Source organism: Rana temporaria, chromosome 1 (assembly GCF_905171775.1).
Source record: "Rana temporaria chromosome 1, aRanTem1.1, whole genome shotgun sequence".
Taxonomy (NCBI): domain Eukaryota; kingdom Metazoa; phylum Chordata; class Amphibia; order Anura; family Ranidae; genus Rana; species Rana temporaria.
Window position 1 is genome coordinate 7,960,267 of NC_053489.1, and position 20,754 is coordinate 7,981,020.

General features: G+C 46.5%; 1 protein-coding gene across 3 annotated transcripts in view; it reads left to right on the forward strand.

Annotated features, from left to right (window-relative positions):
- LOC120924401 (receptor-type tyrosine-protein phosphatase S-like) overlaps positions 1–20,754 on the forward strand; it is a 162,766-nt gene that overhangs the window by 101,075 nt on the left and 40,937 nt on the right. For all 3 annotated transcript variants that reach the window (XM_040335351.1, XM_040335357.1, XM_040335366.1), the window contains 7 exons: positions 888–969; positions 4,471–4,726; positions 6,014–6,053; positions 8,834–8,954; positions 12,752–12,801; positions 16,996–17,132; positions 19,956–20,043. In XM_040335351.1, coding sequence (XP_040191285.1) covers positions 888–969; positions 4,471–4,726; positions 6,014–6,053; positions 8,834–8,954; positions 12,752–12,801; positions 16,996–17,132; positions 19,956–20,043 — 774 coding nt within the window. The remainder of the gene's footprint in view (positions 1–887; positions 970–4,470; positions 4,727–6,013; positions 6,054–8,833; positions 8,955–12,751; positions 12,802–16,995; positions 17,133–19,955; positions 20,044–20,754) is intronic.

A 20,754-nucleotide genomic window follows, 5' to 3' on the forward strand; every position in this document is an offset into this window, starting at 1 on the left:
GATTTGGAGGGTGTTGGGGGAGGGGTTTTGGGGGGGGGGGGTCGTAGTTGAGTTCCAGCACCTATTATTTGAGTAAACAAAAACTGAATAATACATTGGGCCAGATTCTCGTAGATCGGCGTATCTTTGCGCGGGCGTAACGTATCCGATTTATGTTACGCCTCCGCAACTTAGACGGGCAAGTGCTGTATTATCAAAGCACTTGCTTCGTAAGTTGCGGTGGCGTAGCGTAAATAGGCCGGCGTAAGCCCGCCTAATTCAAATTTGGAACGGGGGGGCGTGTTTTATGTAAATAACTTGTGACCCAATGTGATTGACGTTTTTCACGAACGGCGCATGCGCCGTCCGTGGAATATCCCAGTGTGCCTTGCTCCAAAGTACGCCGCAAGGAACGTATTGGTTTCGACGTGAACGTAAATGACGTCCAGCCCCATTCACGGACGACTTACGCAAACAACGTAAAATATTCAAAATTCGACGCGGGAACGACGTCCATACTTAACATTGGTACGCCGCATGTACGCCACCATATAGCAGGGGTAACTTTACGCTGGGAAAAGCCTAAAGTAAACGGCGTGTCTGTACTGCGTCGGCCGGGCGTACGTTCGTGAATTCGCGTATCTAGCTGATTTACATATTTCTAGGCGTAAATCAGCGTACACGCCCCTAGCGGCCAGCGTAAATATGCAGTTAAGATCCGACGGCGTAACAGACTTACGCCGGTCGGATCTAATAGAAATCTATGCGTAACTGATTCTAAGAATCAGGCGCATAGATACGACGGCTCAGACTCAGAGATACGACGGCGTATCTCTTTTGAGAATCTGGCCCATTGTGTTCAGCCCAGAGTTCAGCTTTTTTCATTAGTTCCTGAATTCCCTTTTCAGATCCTCCTCGTCATGTGGAGGGGACAATGAATCATTCTACTGTACAGCTGCTACCGGTTCCCGATCTCTACGGACCAATCAGGTCAGAAACTGCACATCATTTCCTTATAACTTATGCTTACCGTATGGGTGGTTCACAATGGTAAATGCATTTATATGGCTACACTGTATAACACGTGACCACCACACCTTGTTGGTCATCCCATTCCAAAGCCAAGGCCATTACTAGAAAGTTGCCAATGTTTTTTTTGGCTTTAAGGGCTCATTTATATGTGCTTCAACTGTAATGCCCTGTACGCGCGATCGGATTTTCCGTCAGAAAAACCTTGAATGTTTTTTCTGACGGAATTCCGCTCAAGCTTGGCTTGCATACACACGGTCACACAAAAGTCCTCTGAACTTTCGACTTTCTAGAACGTGGTGACGTACAACACTACGACTAGCCGAGAAAATTAAGTTCAGTGCTTCCGAGAATGCGTCGGAATTTTGCGCATCGGAATTGCTACAGACCATCGGAATTTCCGATCTGATTTTTTTCCAGTCGTAAAAATTGAGAACCAGCTCTCAATCTTTTGTTGGTGGAGATTCCAACAGCAAAAGTCACATGGAGCCTACACACAGTCGGAATTTCCATTCAAAAGCTCACATCGGACTTTTGCTGTCAGAAAATCTGATCGTGTATTCGGGGCATTACTCGCTTTAAAGTGGCTACCGCTTCAACATGTTTTGACATGTTTTTGATTACGTGCAATCGTAAACAAACTCTTATGCCGCGTACACACCATCACTTTATGTGATGAAAAAAAATGACGTTTTTAAAAACGTCACTTTAAGTGACCGTGTGTGGGGGAAAACGTCGTTTTATGTCTTCTAAAAAACGACCAAAGAAAATTGAAGCATGCTTCAATTTTATGTGTCGTTTTTCAAAACGTCAACTTTTACTTCACAGAAATTGACCGTGTGTAGCAAAAACGTCGTTTAAAACGACGTTTTTTCACCCGCGCATGCCTAGAAGCTACTTATGAAGTGAGCTTCAATGGAAAAACGTGGTGGAACGTAACCTCGCTTTGCTAGAACATTGTGAGAAAAACGATGGTGTGTAGGCAACTTCGTCTTTGAAAATTGAAGTTTCAAAAACGTCGTTTTTTACTTCACAGAAAATGTCGTTTTTTTTCATCACATAAAGTGATGGTGTGTACAGGGCATAACAGCCTCCACTCTTTTGGAAGGCTTTCCACAAGAATTTGGGGGTTGGTAGTGGGAATGTGTATCCATTTAAGCAGAAGAACATTTGTGAGGTCAGGTACTGGTGTTGGATGAGAAGATCTGGCTCACAATTGGATTTCCAACTCATCCCAAAGGTATTCACTAGGGTTGAGGTCCGATATGGATGTTAGATGAAGAGATCTGGCTCACAATTGGATTTCCAACTCATCCAAAGGGTATTGAGTAGGGTTGAGGTCAGATAGAGATGTTGGATGAGAAGATCTGGCTCACAATTAGATTTCCAACTCATCCAAAAGGTGTTCAGTCGGGTTGAGGTCCAATATGGATGTTAGATGAAAAGATCTGGCTCACAATTGAATTTCCAACTCATCCAGAAGGTGTTCAGTAGGGTTGAGGTCAGATACAGATGTTGGAATAGAAGATCTGGCTCACAATTGAGTAGGGTTGAGGTCAGATAGAGATGTTGGATGAGAAGATCTGGCTCACAATTAGATTTCCAACTCATCCAAAAGGTGTTCAGTAGGGTTGAGTTCAGATATGGATGTTAAATGAGAAGGTTTGGTTCAAAATTGTATTTCCAACTCATCCCAAAGGTGTTCAGTAGGGTTGAGGTCAGGAAAAAGTGTTGAAGATTTTGTTGAAGATTTCCAACACATCCCAAAGGGTAGGGTTGAGGTCAGGTAATGTTGGATGAAAATACCTGGCTCACAATTGGATTTCCTACTCATCTGAAAGGTTTTCAGTAGGTCAGGTACGGATGTTGGATGAAGAGATCTGGCTAACAATTGGATTTCCAACTCATCCAAAGAGTATTCAGTAGGGTTAAGGTCAGATAGAGATGTTGGATGAGAAGATCTGGCCCACAATTGTATCTTTGTATGAATAAATGCAGTAGCTACATTTTAATTACACACTTTTTGAACAGTATAGATCAGGGGTCTCCAAACGTTCTAAACAAAGGGTCAGATTACTGTCCTACAGACTTTAAGGGGGCCGGACTGTGGCCATCAGGAGTACAAAATCCCCCATCAATGGTGTCATTGGACCCCATTCAATAGTGTCATTGGACCCCATCATTGGTGTCATTGGGAGGAATTCTGCCCCATCATTGGGAGGAAATTCTGCCCCATCATTGGGAGGAAATTCTGCCCCACCATTGGGAGGAAATTCTGCCCCACCATTGGGAGGAAATTCTGCCCCATCATTGGGAGGAAAATCTGCCCCATCATTGGTGTCATTGGGAGGAATTCTGCCCCATCATTGGGAGGAATTCTGTCCCATCATTGGGAGGAAATTCTGCCCCATCACTGGGAGGAAATTCTGCCCCATCATTGGGAGGAAATTCTGCCCCATCACTGGGATGAAATTCTGCCCCATCATTGGTGTCATTGGGAGGAATTCTGCCCCATCATTGGGAGGAATTCTGCCCCATCATTGGGAGGAATTCTGCCCCATTATTGGGAGGAATTCTGCCCCATTATTGGGAGGAATTCTGCCCCATCATTGGGAGGAATTCTGCCCCATCATTGGGAGGAATTCTGCCCCATCATTGGTGTCATTGGGAAGAATTCTGCCCCATCATTTGGAGGAATTCTGCCTCATCATTGGGAGGAAATTCTGCCCCATCACTGGGAGGAAATTCTGCCCCATCATTGGGAGGAAATTCTGCCCCATTACTGGGAGGAAATTCTGCCCCATCATTGGTGTCATTGGGAGGAATTCTGCCCCATCATTGGGAGGAATTCTGTCCCATCATTGGGAGGAATTCTGCCCCATCATTGGGAGGAATTCTGCCCCATTATTGGGAGGAATTCTGCCCCATTATTGGGAGGAATTCTGCCCCATCATTGGGAGGAATTCTGCCCCATCATTGGGAGGAATTCTGCCCCATCATTGGTGTCATTGGGAAGAATTCTGCCCCATCATTTGGAGGAATTCTGCCCCATCATTGGGAGGAATTCTGCCCCATCATTGGTGTCATTGGGAGGAATTCTGCCCCATCATTGGGAGGAATTCTGCCCCATCATTGGTGTCATTGGGAAGAATTCTGCCCCATCATTTGGAGGAATTCTGCCCCATCATTGGGAGGAATTCTGCCCCATCATTGGTGTCAATGGGAGGAATTCTGCCCCATCATTGGTGTCATTGGGAGGAATTATGCCCCATCATTGGTGTCATTGGGAGGAATTCTGCCCCATCATTGGTGCCACTGAATAAAAAAGCACCCCAAGGGCCGGATAAAATCAAGCAAAGGGCCACATCTGGCCCCCGGGCCGCAGTTTGGAGACCACTGGTATAGATGATCCGATTCATATTATTTCAAAGCTTTCATTATTTGTCTGTTTCCCATCTTCAGCTTTTACGAAATAATTGTCTTTGGTGGTCAGGAACACAATATGAGCGCAAACTGTCTGAGATACAAAACCGTCCACTACAACTCCAGCGGGACTCCCAGTCATTACACTGCGGCTGTTCTTCCGGCACAGAACCTTACCGAGGCCAGGCCCTTCCTTCCGGGGGATAATCAATATTATAATGGATTCCACAACGCCCCTCTGATCCCCAAACATAATTACACCGTCTACATCCGGGTCACTAGCCAATGGAAACAGGTGAGTTTCAAGTTCAAATCTTCTGCTGTGTGAGGCTGGAGCAGATAAAACAGTTGTACTTAATAACGTTGGCTGATTATTTTCTAAAGCTGAACAGTAGGCTATAGTTTACGCACGACCGCGCAATTGTCATTTAAAGCGACGCAGTGCTGAAAATCGCAAATAGTGCCCTGGTCTTTGGGCAGCCAAATCCTCCAGGGCTGAAGTGGTTAAAATGTATTACCACGTGAACAGTGTCAGTAGGGCAGATATTGGTGTCAGTAAGGCAATAGGGCATTGGACGGTGTTGGTAGTTATTTGTTTTATTATTTTATTATTTTTTACAATTTTCTTTTGTTTTATTATTTTTTTACAATTGTATTTTGCTTCATATTATTATTATTTTTACTATTTTTTTTGTTTTATTATTTTTTTACAATTTTATTTTGTTTCATATTATTATTTTTTTTGTTTTATTTTTTTTTTACAATTGTTATTTTGTTTCATATTTTATTTTTTTTTTTAAAAAATTGTTTTATTAGTTTTTTTACAATTTTATTTTGTTTCATATTATTTTATTATTTTTTTACAATTTGTTTTGTGTTATTATTTTTTTACAATTTTTTTTGTTTTATTATTTTTTTACAATTGTATTTTGTTTCATATTATTTTTTTTGTTTTTACAATTTTTTTTTTGTTTCATTATTTTGTACATTTTTTTTTTCTTCGTATTTTTTTATACATTTTGAAAAGTTCTGTTGGGGGTGCTTTGGTGAAACATCAGGGGCCTAAACAGACGTTTGAGACTGGACAAGGAATAAATGGGAAGTGCTGATCGGCTTCCTGTTCATTCACAAACTGAAGCATAGTAAAACTCAGTTTGCTAGGCTTCAGTTACGAATGGACACAGTGAGAAATCGGTACTGATCACTCACCGTGTTCATTCGGAAAATGAAAAGACTGGTAAATGACATCCTGAAACATCGCCTTGTGTGTGTGCAGCAGCAGCTGGCAGCGCTGTTGGGTTGGGTTGGGGGGGGGGCAGCAGGTGGAATCTGCACCACATGGGGGTGATTTATATTTAAAATATACTTAAAAAAAATTGCATTCCCTGATGGAAGGTTTTTGGATGCATCTTCCATGTTCTGGTCTCATGACGGTTGAGAATCGGTGCCTTAGGTTGTTGAGCTGTGTTATAAATGCCCCCCATGTTATTGCCTATATACACCCACTGTAAGAAAAAATCTATACATGAATTGAAAACTTTATTTAAATGTATTTTGTTTAAAAATGTCTCCTTTTCCCCAGGTGAATAAATCATCGTGTGCCTATGCTGGCTTCCTTAAAGGTATGATATTTTGTATGCATATAGGTGGATTCAAAAAGACCGCCGCATCTTTGCGGCGGCGTAGCGTATCGTATTTACACTACGCCGCCGTAAGTTAGCTAGGCAAGTACTGTATTCACAAAGTACTTGCCTGCTATGTTACGGCGACGTAGCGTGAATAGGCCGGCGTAAGCGCGCCAAATTCAAATGAGGATGTGGGGGGCGTGTTTTATGTAGATTAACTGTGACCCGACGTGATTGACGTTTTTTTTTTACGAACGGCGCATGCGCCATCCGTGTACATATCCCAGTGTGCATTGCGGCAAAGTACACCGCAAGGACGTATTGGTTTCAACGTGGACGTGCCCTATTCATGGACGACTTACGCAAGCGACGTAAAATTTTCAAATTTTGACGCAGGAACGACGGCCATACTTAACATTACTAGTCCAGCTATTTGATGGAATAACTTTACGGCTGAAAATGCCTTACGTAAACGGCGTATCTTTACTGCGTCGGGCGCACGTACGTTCGTGAATAGGCGTATCTAGTGATTTACATATTCTACGCCGAACGCAATGGAAGCGCCACCTAGCGGCCAGCCTAAATATTGCACCCTAGGATACGACGGCGCAGGCCATCGTATCTTAGATAGGTTTAAGTGTATCTCTGTTTGAGAATACACTTAAACTTAGGTCGGCGCAGATTCCGAGTTAGGTTGCCGTATCTACTGATAAGCCGGCCTAACTCTATGTGAATCTAGCTAATAGTATATTATTTGTCTGTATACTGCCGCTGCACATCCTGCTTGGAAATGCTGTCACACTAAGCCTGTGTTGTTCTGGTTCTGGCTGGTTGTGGCCCCCGTCTCTCCTCTGGCTGGTCCAGAGCCCAAATTGCCACCCGCCCCCAGGGCCTTTGTCGGGGGGTGGGTTCATACGCCTTGTGCAGGGCATCCCCTTGGATATTATCGGTTTCTGCGAGCCTGATATGTCGTGATGCTTCCGCAGTATCCCTGATGAAGCAGCTGTTAACTGCGAAACGCGTTAGAACAGGCCAGCATTTATTTGTTATCTACTTACTAAGATGTTTTTAGTATCATATGTTTAATATTGATTGCAATTTCATTGGGGGTAGCTATGTTGGACCCCATTATTTATATTTTAATGTGTTTGCTAAATATAAAAAAATATATATATCTAATCATGTTGCCACAAGTGTGGTACGGATGAGAGGGAGCAGACAATCAGTGTCCTGTCACTAGGAAGAACGGGGAGATGCTGTGTTTACACTGGCCTCTCCCCCCTGTTTTTCAGCTCTGTGACCCGATCGCGGGACACCGGCGGACATCGAGTCTGCAGGTCAAGCGGGCGCGGTCACGGAGCTCGTGGCAGGGGCGTGCGCGTCTGCATGGCAGGAAATTCGAAGTGACGTAAATATACGTCACTTTGCCCAGCCGTGCCATTCTGCCGGCGTATATCGGCGTGAGCCAGTCGTTAACCCGTTAACCACTTGGTTACTGGCCCATAGTCAAAATACGTCCTGTGTTTAAAGATGGATATCTCAGTAACGGCAGCAGCTGCCACAACTGAGGTATCCATCTTTAGTGCCGACGGTCCTGTACACGATAACGGCGGTCTCCGCGGCGGATTCGCCGCGCGATCGCCGTTATCGGTGGCGGGAGAGGGCCCCCCCCCTCCCGCCGCTGTCCCGCGCCCTCCGCCGCTTACCGGAGCCGTCGGTAGCGGCGGAGGAGATCGGGACCGTTCGGCAGCTGAGCGGGGTTACGAGTGAAGGAAAAATCTCCTTCGCCCGTCCCCATAGCTCTGCTGGGCGGAAGTGACGTCAAAACGTCAGTCCCGCCCAGCCTCTTAAAGAAACATTTTTTTTTTTTTGTCATTTGAAAAAATGACATTTCCAAATTTTTTTTTTTTCTTGCATTTTAGTCTAAATATGAGATCTGAGGTCTTTTTGACCCCAGATCTCATATTTAAGAGGACCTGTCGTGCTTTTTTCTATTACAAGGGATGTTTACATTCCTTGTAATAGGAATAAAAGTGATCAAATTTTATTTTCTTTTTTTTCAGTGTAAAAAGTAATAAAATAAAAATAAATAAGAAAACAAAAAATTTTTTTAAAGCGACCCGTCCCGTCCCGACGAGCTCGCACGCAGAAGCGAACGCTTACGCGAGTAGCGCCCGCATATGAAAACGGTGTTCAAATCACACAAGTGAGGTATCGCCGCGATCGTTAGAGCGAGAGCAATAATTCTAGCCCTAGGCCTACTCTGTAACTCAAAAAATGCAACCTGTAGAATTTTTTAAACGTCGCCTATCGAGATTTTTAAGGGTGAAAGTTTGACGCCATGCCACGAGCGGGCGCAATTTTTAAGCGTGACATGTTGGGTATCATTTTACTCGGCGTAACATTCTTTCACAATATATAAAAAAATTGGGAAAAATTTATTGTTGTCTTATTTTTTAATTCAAAAAAGTGTTTTTTTTCCAAAAAAAGTGCGCTTGTAAGACCGCTGCGCAAATACGGTGTGACAAAAAGTATTGCAATGACTGCCATTTTATTCTCTAGGGTGTTAGAAAAATATATATATATAATGTTTGGGGGTTTTAAGTAATATTCTAGCAAAAAAAACTGTTTTAGTCTCGTAAACACTGAATCTGAAAAACAGGCGCAGTAACGAAGTGGTTAAACAAATGTCCACCTGGAATATGCGCGATGATAAGAATAATGAGATAATTCTTTATTGGAGAAATGTGATCCAGTAATATTTCTCTTTGTTTTAGCGGTGACAGTTCCTGAGCCTGCGGACAGCACAGTTCAGATGATTGCCGGGTCGATATCGGCTGTGATTTTACTGCTCCTCCTTCTGATCTTGGTGGTGGTATGGAGGGTCCGGTCTTCAGGGTATGTCTCCTTCTGATCTTGGTGGTGGTATGGAGGGTCCAGTCTTCAGGGTATGTCTCCTTCTGATCTTGGTGGTGGTATGGAGGGTCCGGTCTTCAGGGTATGTCTCCTTCTGAGTTGAAGGGAAATTATATAGAGTTATAATAAGGGGTCAATATATAAATCGATCCAGTTGGAAAAATGTATGAAACATTGTTGAAAGTTGTATGAATCTTGGGCAACATCATTTATAAATGGACCCTATGCATTCTAAAGCTCCCATGTCATGTCTATGGCACCTTCAGGAAATCTTGGTTGAGCAGTCTGTGGTAAATACTAGGGTTGTCCCGATACCATTTTTTTAGGACTGAGTACAAGTACCGATACTTTTTTTCATGTACTCGCCGATACCGATTACCAATACTTTTTTTTAAATGTGTCCCCAAATGCAGCCATGTCCCACCACATATGCAGCCATGTCCCCCACATATATCCAGCCATGTCCCCCACATATTCCAGCCATGTCCCCCCACATATGCAGCCATGCCCCCCCACATATGCAGCCATGTCCCCCCACATAGGCAGCCATGTCCCCCCACATAGGCAGCCATGTCCCCCACATATTGCAGCCATGTCCCCCCACATAGGCAGCCATGTCCCCCACATATTGCAGCCATGTCCCCCCACATATTCCAGCCATGTCCCCCACATATTCCAGCCATGTCCCCCACATATGCAGCCATGTCCCCCACATATGCAGCCATGTCCCCCACATATTCCAGCCATGTCCCCCACATAATGCAGCCATGTCCCCCACATAATGCAGCCATGTCCCCCACATATTGCAGCTATGTCCCCCACATATTCCAGCCATGTCCCCCACATATTGCAGCCATGTCCCCCACATATTGCAGCCATGTCCCCCACATAATGCAGCCATGTCCCCCCACATAATGCAGCCATGTCCCCCCACATATTGCAGCCATGTCCCCCACATATTGCAGCCATGTCCCCCACATATGCAGCCATGTCCCCCCACATATGCAGCCATGTCCCCCCACATATGCAGCCATGTCCCCCACATATTGCAGCCATGTCCCCCCACATATGCAGCCATGTCCCCCCACATATTGCAGCCATGTCCCCCACATATTCCAGCCATGTCCCCCACATATTCCAGCCATGTCCCCCACATATTCCAGTCATGTCCCCCACATATTCCAGCCATGTCCCCCACATAATGCAGCCATGTCCCCCACATAATGCAGCCATGTCCCCCACATATTGCAGCCATGTCCCCCACATATTGCAGCCATGTCCCCCACATATTGCAGCCATGTCCCCCACATATTTCAGCCATGTCCCCCACATATTTCAGCCATGTCCCCCACATATTCCAGCCATGTCCCCCACATAATGCAGCCACGTCCCCCACATAATGCAGCCATGTCCCCCCACATATTGCAGCCATGTCCCACATACCTGGATGATGCCGCACGTGCCACGTTAATCAGCGTGCGGGGAACATTACAGCTTTCGTTTGAATAGCTGTATCCCCGCCGTGCCGTGTATAGACACTCTCCCTTGCTCGGGATTGGACAGATCATCCGTCCAATCCCGCGCAAGGGGGAGTGTCTATACGCGGCGGAGATACAGCTATTCAAACGAAAGCTGTAATGTTCCCCGCACGCTTATTAACGCGGCTGAGGCGGCCGGTTTGCGGCGGCGGGGGGGGGGGGGCAAGTATTCTATTTCGGTATCGGGGGTATTTGCGGGAGTACTCCCGCAAATACTCGGTATCGGTCCCGATACCGATACTGGTATCGGTATCGGGACAACCCTAGTAAATATCATTATTATTCAGGATTTATATAGCGCCAACACTTTGCACAGTACTTTACAATATAAAGGGAGACAATACAGCAACAATACAGTACCTGCCCGCGAGAATGGGTTTCCAGCTCAATCCCCATCGTGCTGGTTCTCGGCAACAGGGTACTGTACATCTCGAGAAAAAAACGACAATGTCCCCTCGACATTGTCGGAGATCCGACTTGGATCCCCGCCAATACCAGGCACTGTGTTTGGTATGAATCATGAGGGGGAACTCCACGCCAAATTTCAAATAAAAAAGCGGCATGGGCAAGAGCATACCAGGCCCTTAGGTCTGGTATGGATTTTAAGGGGAATCCCCTACGCCGAAAAAACGGCGTGGGGGTTCCCCCAAAATCCATACCAGACCCTTATCCGAGCACACAGCCCGGCCAGTCAGGAAAGAGGGTGGGGATGAGCCCCCCCCACCACAAAGCACCTTGTCCCCATGTTGATGAGGACAAGGGCTTCCTCCCGACAACCCTGGCCGTTGGTTGTCGGGGGCTGCGGGCGGGGGGCTTATCGGAATCCGGGAGCCCCCTTTAAGAAGGGGGCCCCGCAGATCCCAGCCCCCCACCCTATGTGAATGAGTATGGGGTACATCGTACCCCTACCCATTCACCTGGAGGAAAAAAGTGTCAATAAAAAAAACACACTAGACAGGTTTTTAAAGTAATTTATTAGGCAGCTCTGGGGCACTCTGGGAGTCTTCTTCCGACTTCTCTGCTCTCTTCTCCTGCTTTCCGGTGCCTTCTGCCTTCTGCCGGGCTGCTCCGCTATCTTCTTCCAGCTCTTTTACTAGCGGTGGCCCAGTTTTCTTCCATCGTCTTCTTCCCTGTTCTCTTCTTCCAATGTTGACACAACGCTCTCTTCTGCTGTAATGCCATGCGCGCGGCGCGCAATGACCTATATAGGCATGGGGCGTGGCCACCAGGTGATGTGACCCCGCCCCTTATGCTGTCACAGTCCCATCATGCCCCGAGACTGTGACGCCATAAGGGGCAAAGTCACCGAGTGACATCACCCGGTGCCCCCTTAATGCCTATATAAGTCATTGCGCACAAGGCATTACACTGGGAGAGAGCGTTGTGTCAAAATCGGAAGAAGAGAACAGGGAAGAAGACAACGGAGAAGACCGGGCCGATGCTAGTAAAAGACCTGGAAGATAGCGGAGGAGTCCGGCAGAAGGCAGAAGGCACCGGAAAGCGGGAGAAGAGGGCTGAGAAGTCGGAAGAAGACCCCCGGAGCTGCTTAATAAATTACTTTAAAAACCTGTCTAGTGTGTTTTTTTTATTGACACTTTTTTCCTCCAGGTGAATGGATAGGGTTACGATGTACCCTATACTCATTCACATAGGGTGGGGGCTGGCATCTGGGGTCCCCCTTATTAAAGGGGGCTCCTGGATTTCAATAAGCCCCCCGCCCGCAGACCCCAACAACCAGTGGCCAGAGTTGTCGGGAAGAGGCCCTTGTCTTCATCAACATGGGGACAAGGTGCTTTGGGGTGGGGGGGCCGCAGGGCTCCCCCCTGCCCCAAAGCACCCACCCCCCATGTTGAGGGCATGCGGCCTGGTACGGTTCAGGAGGGGGGGGGCGCTCGCTCGTCCCCACCCACTTTTTTCTGACTGGCTGCGTGCTCGGATAAGGGTCTGGTATGGATTTTGGGTTAGTAGAGCCCTGCTCTTGCAAGCCTACAATCTAATAGGGACAGGCTGGTGGAACAAAAGGTATTAACTGTGAGGAATGAACTGACAGGAGAAATAGAAGATTTGGTTATTAGCTAAAGGCAGGATAGGCTTCCCTGAATTGATGAGTTTTCATCCATGGTTTCCTCTTTTTCTGGATAGGGTTCAGCTGCATGCTCAGGCTTATTGTGCTTTTTGTTCTCTTTTTTTGCTTTCTTTGAATGTACAGCAATTAACTATAATTCTCCCTTTTCTATACAGCAAAGTAATGAGGTCATCTGATATCCAATTAAAGGTTCAGCCTGGACATGGTACGTTGAAAATATTGGGGGAAGAGGATATAAAAGGTCCAACTAAACTGCCTTTAACCATCACTCAGATTCAGGAGCTCTTTGGTTCCACCCATAGAAGACCAGATTCTTCCTGTCCGGGTGACACCCTCACTCTCTCATTTGTTGCCTGTAATGGGCCGAACACCACCGGTTCGGTTTGCACCAGAACTTGCGAACAGGCAAAAAAATTGTTCGAACACTGTTAAAGTCTATGGGGCATGAACATGGCCCCAGGGGACATGTATCAATGCAAAAAAAAAGTTTTTAAAACGGCCGTTTTTTTCGGGAGCAGTGATTTTAATGATGATTAAAGTGAAACAAAAAAAATTAAATATTCTTTTAAATTTCGTACCTAGGGGGGGGGGGTCTCTATAGTATGCCTGTAAAATAGTGCATGTTTCCCGTGTTTAGAACTGTCTCTGCACAAAATGACATTTCTAAAGGAATACAATTCATTTAAAACTACTTGTGGCCTTAATGTATTGTTGGGTCCCGGCAATACAGATAAAAGTCATTGAAAAAAATGGCATCGGTCCCACCAGTCCATTACTAGGCCCTTTGGGTCTGGTATGAATATTAAGGGGAACCCCGAACCTAAATAAAAAATAAATTGTGTGGGGGTCCCCCAAATTCCATACCAGGCCCTTTAGGTCTGGTATGGATATTAAGGGGAACCCCGCACCAAAATAAAAAAAAATGGCGTAGGGATCCCCCTCAAAATCCATACCAGACCCTTCAGGTCTGGTATGGATTTAAAGGGGAACCATGCGGCAAAAGAAAAAAATGGCATAGGGTTCCCCCCAAAAATCCATACCAGACCCTTATCCAAGCACGCAACCTGACAGGCTGCAGGAAAAGAGGGAGGGACGAGATAGCACCCCCCCTCCTGAACCGTACCAGGTCACATGCCCTTAACATAGGGAGGATGCTTTTGGGTCTTTATTTGCATTGATACATGTCCCCTGGGACACTTTTTTATCATAATAATTTGCCTTTAAAATTAGCACTTTTGATTTCTCCCATAGACTTTAACAGGGTGTTCAGCGGCTTTCGAAATTTGCCACGGACACCCCAAATTGTTCGCTATTCGGCGAACAGGCAAACACCCGATGTTCGAGTTGCACTTACGTTCGACTCGAAAATCGGGCTCATCCCTAGTTGCCTGGTGTCGGGAAATGGTGGATCTTCTCAATCAGGATATAGGCAGCAGGAAAAAGATTGTTTATAAGTGATTTATGTATTACCGTCTGTCTCTCTCTCTCTCTCTCTCTCTCTCTCTCTCTCTCTCTCTCAATTAAGAATGCTGTCAGAAATAGAAGTGTTAATAGTTAATTTGTTTAGCAAATAACAAAAAGTAATTGATAAGAAGAGAAATCCAAATCAAATCAATCCAGTATATGGTGTGACCACCCTTTACCTTCAAATCACCATCGATTCTTCTAGGTAGAGTTGCCCACATGTTTTGAAGGAACTTGGCAGGTAGGTTGTTCCAAACATCATGGAGAACTAAGCCCAGATCCTGTGGATGTCGGCTGCCTCAGATCCTTCTGTCTCTTCATGTAATCCCAGACAGACTCCATGATGGTGAGATCATGGTTCTTTGGCGGTCAAATCATCACATCCAGGACTCCCTGTTCTTCTTTACACTGAAGATAGTTCTTAATGATATTGGATGTATGTTTGGGGTGGTTGTCCTGCTGTAGAATACATTTGGGCCAATCACACGCCTCCCTAATGGTATGGCATTATAAATAAGTATCTGCCTGCATTGAGGAAACCATTGATCCTGACCAAATCCCCAACTCCATTTGCAGAAATGCAGCCCCAAACTTGCAAGGAATCTCCACCATGCTTCACAGTTGGCTGCAACCACTCATTATTGTACCGCTCTCCAACCCTTCCCCCTACAAACAGCCAAACATTTCACATTTTGACTCATCAGTTTCTCAGCATTGAGAGAACCATTGATCGGGCAATGTTGAGGACTGTAGACGCAGTGGTCGGCCAAGGAAAATTAATGCAGCTGTCACGTACCTGACGGTAGAGCCTGATATGCAGAGGATGGCTGTTGTAATATTAATATATATGTGTAGGTATTTAAAATATTGTGTTATATGTATGGCATGGTATACATACAGGCATTCAATGTTACACATCAAAGGGTGTTTTCTGACCAAAGGGGTTAGTGGTCAAACACAGATCAAAGGAACAGCTGAGGACCCTTTGATGTGTTAATCTTATATAAGACTACCTAGGTGTGTGAGATGGCCTGGTACTTCCTTACATACATAAGGAAGTATTTATTGATGGTAATTAGACTTGGGGGTTTTCATTCAGGGAAACAGTTGGTTGACCTGGAGGAACCACTCCCTCCAGTGTGAGACCTGTTTTTGAGGCAGTCAAGCTGGCATTCCGTCTGGACTTGTCACTGAGAAACATGGCACAGATCTAGAAGTACAGAGAATATACCCCTATGTATTCTCTGCATGGACATATGTTGATCTGGAAGTGATCAGAACATGCATTCTCTAAGATGAGACTTTGAATTACTCTGTTGGACTTTTGTATCATCTGTGGAATTTGGACTTTATTCTGTATTAGAAGTCAGTTAATTAAAATTGCATTCTCTGGAGAGCCTGTGTGTTGCTGCGAAACAACGTAATTTATAGTCATCATACTATACATCTATATCACTACATTTATTGGACTTATTAGATCACTACAACGGCCTCTCTTACACCTCTGACTCAAGGCCCCCTGGTAGAGCAGACAGGAGGTGCAGGAGTGCAGAGTCGCATGAGTGCCAAGTGGATCTTCTGACAGTGGCTGAAGTAACAAGCCGTCTTGTTTTGCCTGCCATTTTGGGTACTGGCATGCCCTTCCTGACAGCAGAAGATGAAAGACACATCATGCTTACTTCCTTTCCACGTGGGAAGATGTCCAGCAGTGCTATCAGCACAGAACTGGGAGAAACCAGTGGGACTCAGGTACACCTATCTACTGGAGAAGTCTGGCCAGAAGTGGTCCTTATGGAAGAATTGTGGCCAAAAAGCCACCATACCTCCGACATGGAAACAAGGCTAAGCGACTCAACTATGGATGACAACATAGGAACTGGGGTGCAGAAAAATGTCAGCAGGTACTCTGGACCGATGAATCAAAATGTGAAATATTTGGCTATAGTAAGAGGCAGTTCTTTAGCGAAGGTCTGATTCCTTCAAAAACTGTGTGGAAGTCTACCTAAAAGAAGGCAGGGAAATATTGATTTGATTTGGATTTCTCTTCAGTTCATTTACTTTCCATTTTGTTAATTGATAAAAATAAAAAAATAAAAATATATATTTTTGAAAGCATTCTTACTTTACAGCATTTCTTCACACCTGCCTAAAACCCTTGCACAGTACCATACGTAGACTGGAATTCTATCATTCTAATTCTATAGCATTTGATCAATCCCGTCATTTGTTTCTTATGCCCGTACACACGATCGGAAAATCCGACAAGAAAAGTCTGATGTGAGCTTTTGAACGAAAATTTCGACCACGTGTAGGCTCCATTGGACTTTTGCTGTCGGAATTTCCGCCAACAAAAGATTGAGAGCAGTTCCTTTAAATTTCATACCTAGGGGGGGTGTAAAGTATGCCTGTGAAGTAGCGCTTGTTTCCCGTGCTTAGAACTGTCTCTGCACAAAGTGTAATTTCTGAAGGAAAAAAAGTAATTTAAAAATGACTCGCGGCTATAATGAATTGTCGGCTCCCGGCAATACAGAGAGAATTCATTCCTAAAAAAAAAAAAAAAGCGTGGGGGTCCCCCCAAATTCAATTACCAGGCCCTTCAGGTCTGGTATTGTTCTCAAATTTTCAGATGGAAAAAAATCCTATCAGAAAATCCAATCGTCTGTAGCAATTTCGACGCGCAAAATTCCGACGCATGCTCGGAAACAATTCGACGCATGCTCAGAAGCATTGAACTTCATTTTCTCGGCTCTTCGTAGTGTTGGACGTCACTGCATTCTTGGCAGTCAAAAGTTCAGAGAACTTTTGTGTGACCGTGTGTATGCAAGCCAAGCTTGAGCGGAATTCCGTTGGAAAAAACATCCAAGGTTTTTCAGGCGGAAAATCCGATCGTGTGTACGGGGCATTAGAAGTAAAAAGTGATAATTTATTTCTCTAGGTAAGAAGAAAGATATCCCTGTGGATAAATTCCTGGATGTTGTAAAGAGGTTCCGGATGATGGAGATAGTGGACACCAATGAAAATGAGGAGGAAGATTGCGCCATTTTATCTGTGGGGCGTTACCAGGAGTACCAGGTAGGAGGTGGCCGGCATGCATAGCTTGATGGTCTCATGCAGCAAATTTGTGAATTGTTTGTGGTCAGAAGACACTTTGGGCACAGTGGGACAATTAGAGGTAAATAATGTGTGGTTGCTTCTGTCAGAGGTGCTCTATATGGCACACAAGGTTGCCAAGTATATCATTACACCTTACTTTCTGGGACACATCGGCTCATCTGCAGACACTCTTGTATCAGTTTTATTGTATCTTTCCCCTATGTTGAAGTGAGCAGATATGTGTTATGTAATATAGGTAATGTCATGGACAGGGGTCCCTAGGCACAGGAAGAGGGACAATCCAAGAGATATAGGAGCATACCTAGGGCTGTGTGGAGACACAAGTGTCATGGAGATGCTTTTGGTATACTGGAGTCACAAAATAACATGGGGCACACAGGGTGCACTAGAGTCACAGGGTCTCCTGGTAAAACAGGATGCTCAGGGTGCTCTGGAGTCACATGTGTACAGGCTGACACAGGAGGCACAGGGTGCTTTGAAATTAGAAGGTGACACACGATGCCCTGGAATCATATCGGTCATGAGGTAAAAGAGAATGATCAAGAGTCAAGGATATCATAGGGAATCAAAGGGGTCACAGAGTCACTGGAGGCACAGGAGCACTGGGGTTGCTGGAATCACTGGAGGCACAGGAGCACTGGGTTTGCTGGAGTTGCTAGAGGCACAGGAGAACTGAGGCTGCTAGAGACCCACAGGTCACAGGAGTGCTCAGAGGTCACAAAGTCACTGAAGGCACATGAGCACAGGGGTTACTGGAGGCACAGGAGCTCAGGGGTCACTCACGGAAGACACAGGAGTTCAGGGGTCACTGAAGGCACAGGAGCTCTGGGGTCATTGGCGACACAGGCGCCCCGGGTTTTACTGGAAGCACAGGAGCTCAGTGGTCACTGGAGACACAGAAGCTCAGGGGTCACTTTAGGCAGAGGAACACGGGAGTCACTGGAGGCAGAGGAGCTCAGGGGTCACTGGAGGCACAAGAGGGGCTTGGGGGCACTGGAGACACGGGAGCTCATAGGTCAATGAATGCACAGGAGCACATGGGGTCAATGGAGACACAGGAGCACAGAGGTAACTGGAGTCACAGAGACTTTGGGATCACTGTAGAAATAATAGCCCCAGGTGTCACTAGAGGCACAGGAGCTCAGTGGTCACTGGAGACACAGGATATCAAAGGGTCACTGGAGGCAGTGGAACACAGGGGTCACTGTAGGCAGAGGAGCCCAGGAGTCACTGGAGGCACAGGAGCACAGGGGTCACTGAAGACACAGGAGCTTAGGGGCACTTGAGACACAGGAGCTCAGAGGTTACTGGAGGTACAGGAGCTCTGGGGTCACTGGAAACACAAGAGCTCAGGGGTAACTGGAGGTAAAGAAGCTCAGGGGTCATTGGGGAAACCGAACTTTAGGGGTCAATGGGGGCAGAGGAATGCAGGGGTCACTGGAAGCAGAGGAGCTCAAAGGTCACTGGAGGACATGGGGGATCAGGGGGTCACCATTGGCACAGGAATACAGGGTTTACTGGAGGCACAGGAGCCACTCGAGGCAGTGGAACACAGGGGTCGCTGGAGGCACAGGAGTGTAGGGGTCACTGGAGGCACAGGAGCTCAGGGGTCACTGGAGACACATGAGCTTAGAGGTCACTGGAGGCACAGGAGCCACTCGAGACATTGGAACACAGGGGTCGCTGGAGGCACAGGAGCTCAGGGGTCACTTGAGGCACAGGAGCTCAGGGGTCACTGGAGACACATGAGCTTAGAGGTCACTGGATGCACAGGAGCACAGGGGTCACTAGAGGCACAGGAGCTAAAGGATAACTGGAGGCACAGGAGTCACTGGAGGCAGAGTAATGCAGGGGTCACTGGAGGCAGAGGATCTCAAAGGTCACTGGAGGACACAGGAGCTCAAAGGTCACTGGAGGACACAGGAGCTGAGGGGTCACCGTTGGCACAGGAGCACAGGGTTCACTGGAGGCACAGGAGCTCAGGGATCACTGGTGACTTAGTGTTCACTGGAGGCACAAGAGCTCATGGGTCACTGGAGGCACAGGTGTTCAGGGGTCACTGGAGGCACAGGAGCTCAGGGGTCACTGGAGTCACATGAGCTTAGAGGTCACTGGAGGCACAGGAGCCACTCGAGACAGTGGAACACGGGGGTCGCTGGAGGCACAGGAGCTCAGGGGTCACTTGAGGCACAGGAGCCCAGGGGTCACTGGAGACACATGAGCTTAGAGGTCACTGGATGCCCAGGGGGCCACTAGAGGCACAGGAGCTAAAGGGTAACTGGAGGCACAGGAGTCACTGGAGACAGAGGAATGCAGGGGTCACTGGAGGCAGAGGATCTCAGGGGTCACTGGAGGACACAGGAGCTCAAAGGTCACTGGAGGACACAGGAGCTCAGGGGTCACCGTTGGCACAGGAGCTCAGGGGTCACTGGAGGCACAGGAGCTCAGGGGTCACTGGAGGCACAGGAGCTCAGGGGTAACTGGAGGCACAGGAGCTCAGGGGTAACTGGAGGCACAGGAGCTCAGGGGTAACTGGAGGCAAAGAAGCTCAGGGGTAACTGGGGACACAGGAACTCAGGGGTCTCTGGGGGCAGAGGAATACAGGGGTCACTAGAGCAGGGGGCTTGACTTAGGCATAATGATGCTCTGCTCAAATTCCAAGCCAAGCTGCACTTTGTCATCTGCCTGGCTTTGAACTTACGGTTACCCAACTGTACTTTATTGTGTCACACAGATGAAAGACATTTGTCAATGGGCATTCATTTTTTTATCTTTGTATAGGAACTTCCAGGTGGGTTGATGTACCTCTGCAGTGTCGCCATGTCCCCTGTAAACCAAGCTAAGAATCGATACAAGAAGGTTTTACCGTGTAAGTACTGCCACAAATAATAATCTTTTACACTCATATAACTCTCAATGCTAATAAACAAAAATGAATTGTGCTGGTTGTTTTATCTGCTAACAAAGGGGAGACCTACCCTGCATCACTTACACAACTGTAAACCACTAACAGTACCCAATGTGCAAGGATGTCCACAATAGCCTTGTATAGGCTTTGCAAGGCACCACCAATGTCCAGACATCAGAGGTGCCTGCAAAGGGTGGATCTGTTTTGAAATGACAGCACTGCACAACTATGTTGGCGATTTATATAATATTACTATTAGTCCAACATGCATGTGATTTTTCTACCCAAGTGTGTGTGCAATCACAGCTACAATCCACCAGCTGTCCTCCTCCTGATCCTGTTTCTCCGGTCAGGACACATCTGTGTGTCATGAAGAGGGTCCCTTCCGCAACCGAGGCCATGCCCATTCCAGACTTGTGGGACACCCTTAAGGGTCTCCGACAGCCTTTTAACACTCCCTCTCAGGTTTCCACCCCAACTCCACTGCCCCAGCTGAGCTGACCCTGAGTACTTGAGTGGGCCTGACCCCTGCCAACTCATCTGTTGGGGATTGGTCAGGGCCCTCAGAATACCCCAGATGGCTCCTCTGTGGGTTTATCACATATAACACATTTTGCAAAGTTCTTTAATATTTTAATGTGTTGGTTGTTACTTGAGGAAGAGGCAGGGCTT